Below are 4,635 nucleotides of genomic sequence, written 5' to 3'. Positions count from 1 at the left end.
TATATATATATATATATATATATATATATATATATATGGAGCTAAATAATAAAAAATCTTATGCTCAAGCTATGAAACATGAATTTCTACTCAGATATTAAAGGAGCATTTAATACATGAATAGAGATTTCCTATGGAATACCTATTTAGATTTGTATCAACGATTTAAGATAAGGATGGCACCTATGGAGACTACTCGCCAATAACATCATTACTTTTATCATTGGGTGGATGAGCTAGAAAATTTGTATTCGTTGTGTAAATTTAACGATTATTAATATCAACCATTTAATGGGAAAAAAACTGTCGGGTTGGCATCAATAGTTTACACGTGGATATTTTAAATAGACAGACAGATAGAATATCCACATATGTAAAATTTAGATAAACTAGTTGGCAGTTATGAACAGCCCAGCGTAGGACAAAAGTCAACTTGCGATATAATAAACATATCTATTCACTCTACCCAATATACTGAGTTCTACATCAGGTGATGTTGAACTATGTGAAGTAAATTTTAATATATTTTACAGCTCTTAAGGTGGCACACTGGCAGAATCACTAGCACGTCGGGTAAAATGTATTTCGCTCGTCTTTACATGCGAATGCGTGTATTGAACCATTTTGGTTTTTCCTTCGCTTGCAGTCAGTGTTGTGTATCCACAGAGCGCAACAGACAACGATCGAAAACTCAATAGCAAATTTTTCTATATATTTTATCTAAAACAAGAAATAATTTAGTGCATTTACTAAAATTGCTTCTTTTTCTTTCTGTTACAGGTCAAAGTGTGGTTTCAAAATCGTCGAATGAAATGGAAAAGAGTGAAAGGAACAAAACTAGTAAAAGACAAAGTTGATGGTCAAATCAAACCAATAATGGCGCCTTCGATCACATCGACGAGTTAATTTTATTAAAAAAAAAAAATCAAAGACTTACCAAGGTTTAATCAAAGAGACAAAAATTTAAATGCATATTTCCGAGCAAAGAAAAATGCAACAGATTTCCCAAAAGAGCAGAATGTGCATATATACATCCTTGTATGTAGAGATTATGTATGACTAAATGTGTATGAGTGTGCGTAAGTTAAAGGCTGCAGTTACTTAAGCTTGGTATATGTGCCAAAGGAATCACGGTAGGGAAATACTTTGGCATTTTCAAGAGCCATGGATATGATTTTTTTTTTTTTACTTTTACTTTTTTACAGACATTTTACCTATTTTCTCAATATAAAATAAAAGATTAAAACAACGCAATTGTTTCTTTCTCCATTCTTTTCGTATCTATCATGGCTTTAAAAAGAAAAGTCAGAAACAAGGAAAACTAATTAAAAATATGTATCATACTCATCATTCCAAGCTGGCATGGGTTGGACGGTTTGACTGAAAACTGGTAAGCTGGGGAACTGCACCAGGTTCCAATCTGATTTGGTGTGATTTCTATGGCTGGATACCCTTCCTAACGCCAACCACTCCAAGAGTGTAACGCGTGCTTTTTACGTGCCAGTTACGCGACACTGGCATCGGCCACGACTACGATCTTTGAAGAAATCTCCAAGCATGCAGACATGTGTTTATCAACTAATGTAATTTAGAAAAATAATATTAAGCAGATGAAATAAACATCAGAGATGCTTTGTCCTATGCAGAAACTGCGGGGGCTACTCAGAGGTTTGGCAAGATCTTCTAAATTTATTGCAATACTGGAAACCCTTCCGTATCGTCAGCAGGTATCTCAGGCTCGCAAGCGTTTCGCCCCTTAGCCTGTACACTTCGCCTGAGTGGGGAAGCAGTGAGGCCTGGATAAGTCTTCACCTACAGAAAGGTTCCACTTGCGGTCTCTTATCATCCATAGCCACCTAAAGCTATTGTCATTTGTCATTCTCATCTTCTTGATGACTTTCTTCAGTCGTCTGGGTTTTAGGCCTATCTTCTGCAGGAAATATTGCACCGATCTAGCGGGAAAGTTGCAGTGAGAAATGTCTCTTGACCGAATAAATCTAGGAAATTATGGGACAGTGAACTGATTTGTTACAAAGTAATCAGATGGGTAGAAATATTCTTTCGACTTATTCATGAAAAACTGTTACCCTGTTTGATGTTGTAGCTTTTTGGTTGTTTTATATATATATATATATATATATATATATATATATATATAATTCATTTCAACGTATTTCAATTCTTGCATGCCATTTCTTTCTCAGTTATACGTTGGCGAAAGATGATTATTTGATATTTTAAGTAGTCTTCTACTTAGTGTAAGATGATAATTACTAAAGTTGGCAAGCTGTATCAGTCCTTGCCTTTACTTTAGACAGCACCAATGTCGTGGACAATATCGGCAACTGCTATTCTTCCATTAAAAACATTGACATGGCTTGTGTTTTAGAGAGGAACTTTCCAGGCGCAAGCCCATTTGCTAAGAAGAGATTCGGAGGCATTATGCCATCAAGTATCGTGACGTAGTCATTTACATTTATAAGAGCATATGCAATATATATGTGTGTGTGTGTGTATGTATGTATTAAGCAATTTGGACAAGTGACATCAATATCATAGATGTAACGTTAATGGACATGCTGAGAACATCCTGATGGTCATTTTGGTAATCATAGTGACTAAGGTTATATATAATACACGGAAGGAACAAGGATCGAGGCTTTTAACGCCAGCCATGCAAAACGTCCTACTTGACAGATTAGTGATTAACTATATCAGATTGAAGACCAGGCGAACCCAGAGACACGTAACAATCTGAAAAGTGATCGTACAAAGTATCTCTCAGCCAGATGTAAGTTAAAAATAATACTAAATAAAGCTTATGTCGACAAGGTGGGAGAAATAGAGACCTATAGCATTAGCAACTAAGCATCTTAGAGTTACTACGAAACAACCTGCAACGGAGCACAGGACACATCTGCAATGAAATAAGATTCTAACCAATGTGACGTATCAGTGTAACGGTACAGTTGATAGTCATAAACTCTAGTAAACAGGCCATCAAAGCATGGAAGAAAAAGAGTGATTCAGGAAACAATACTATGTAATAAGCCCGATTGCAAGTATACTTAGCAAGGGAAATAAGATGTTTGCTAGCTTTTTCGTTTATTCGAAAAGCAATGTATCAATGCGAATCTGGATGTCGTTAGTAAAAAGTGCATGCGTAGTGATACTGGTTCACTGATATTGAGAAGGCATTGCTATGCTACTATAAAACATTGCGAGAATGTGTACGTAAATGAGTGAAAGGGAACTCCAAGTAACTCCAAAAACGCCAAGATGTTCGTAGAAAGAAGTAACTATAGAGTTAGCAGCCTGATTGAACAAGCTATCAAAGTAACTGAAAAATTATAGGAAAAATAGGTTGAAGGAAAATTAGTTTAGAAAAAACGCTCTCCACATTTCTGCCCGGATGGGACACTTTTGATAACCTTTTCCAAGTGAAACATGGAAATTTTTAGGAATAAACAAACCAATATATTTATCACTTGTCGATATTGAGAAGGTTATTGGTAGGGTACCATGCTTTGTAGTTTGGTGGTCTCTTTTGAAAGCTATGTAAACTATGTATTAAGATGAATTTAGGTTGCTTGTCGGGACTCAGTTCTAAGCTTCCGTCTGTCTCTTATACTTCTTCAGGTCATAACAGAGAAGTTTAAAGACTACTCTGAAATGAAATTATTTTCACTTCCAGAAAGAATAGCCAATCGCTTGGTGGCAGGTTGGTAATTATCTTGTTTAGATAAGCTCAAGATTTCTCCAAAATTGTCATGCGGTTAAAGTAAATAGTCTGATTTCTGAAGACATGAAGAAATCTATGAACACATATTTCTGCCTCAGTAGCTGTCATCAGCAAAGCAACTGTCGAACCTTACCTTCAGCAGAAAGGACAGACATAAGAAAAGCTCTGGAACAAATTTGGGGCCTGGGTTATTTGCATAAATGAAACGAAAATGAGCTAAGAGAAGTAATACGGAATGGCCAGTGGCGTGTATTTGAACAACACTTGAATAAGATTAAATTGAATGATATACAAGATAAAGTTATGACATACTGAAGTTATCTCCACATACAGAGAGAGTAGATCAATCACTCGGAGGCAATTGGTAACAACTCCAAATGCAAAAGAGAGATAATCTCGAAAATCAAAAGTTCTCCAAAATTAACATGCTATTGGAAAAGTCTGTCGACTGACCACTCTGAGTTCTTTCTATCAAACTCATTTCTGTTTTGTGTGTGTGTGTAAGCGCGCGCGAATTCCGCATGAATGTATGTAAGCTGAAATCTCCTGTGCGGAACTTGAAACATAGCATTGGATGCTTAGAAGCTATGTGTGAGATAAATGCACCGGCCTTCGTGAAACGATGCCTTTCATGCTACAATAAATTTTACTCTAATCTTAGTATTGAGTCACCCCATATTCCGTTATTTTTCTTAAACTAGCTTTAAATTAATGGGTTTATATTTTGGCACAACGGTAGTACTTTCAAGGGAAGGGTGAATGGATTACATCGACCTAAGTGTTCAATTGGTACTTATTTTACCGATTCTGAAAGGATGAAAAGGACGAAATTTGAACCCAGAACGTAAAAATCCGGAAGAAATGCCACTAAGCATTTTGTGCAAATCACTAAT

The 4,635-nt window shown here is 36.0% G+C and overlaps 1 protein-coding gene across 1 annotated transcript in view; it reads left to right on the top strand.

Moving 5' to 3' along the window:
- The window catches only part of LOC106875957 (homeobox protein MOX-1), an 89,512-nt gene extending 88,258 nt beyond the window's left edge, over positions 1-1,254 (top strand). Inside the window, exon 3 of the mRNA XM_014924298.2 lies at positions 781-1,254. Coding sequence (XP_014779784.1) covers positions 781-906 — 126 coding nt within the window. The 3' untranslated portion in view covers positions 907-1,254. The remainder of the gene's footprint in view (positions 1-780) is intronic.
- Positions 1,255-4,635: the final 3,381 nt, after the last annotated feature.

The sequence above is a fragment of the Octopus bimaculoides genome, chromosome 4, assembly GCF_001194135.2.
Source record: "Octopus bimaculoides isolate UCB-OBI-ISO-001 chromosome 4, ASM119413v2, whole genome shotgun sequence".
In the NCBI taxonomy this organism is placed as follows: domain Eukaryota; kingdom Metazoa; phylum Mollusca; class Cephalopoda; order Octopoda; family Octopodidae; genus Octopus; species Octopus bimaculoides.
The sequence above is the reverse complement of the archived record's forward strand: the minus strand, read 5'-3'. Positions and strand labels throughout refer to the sequence as shown.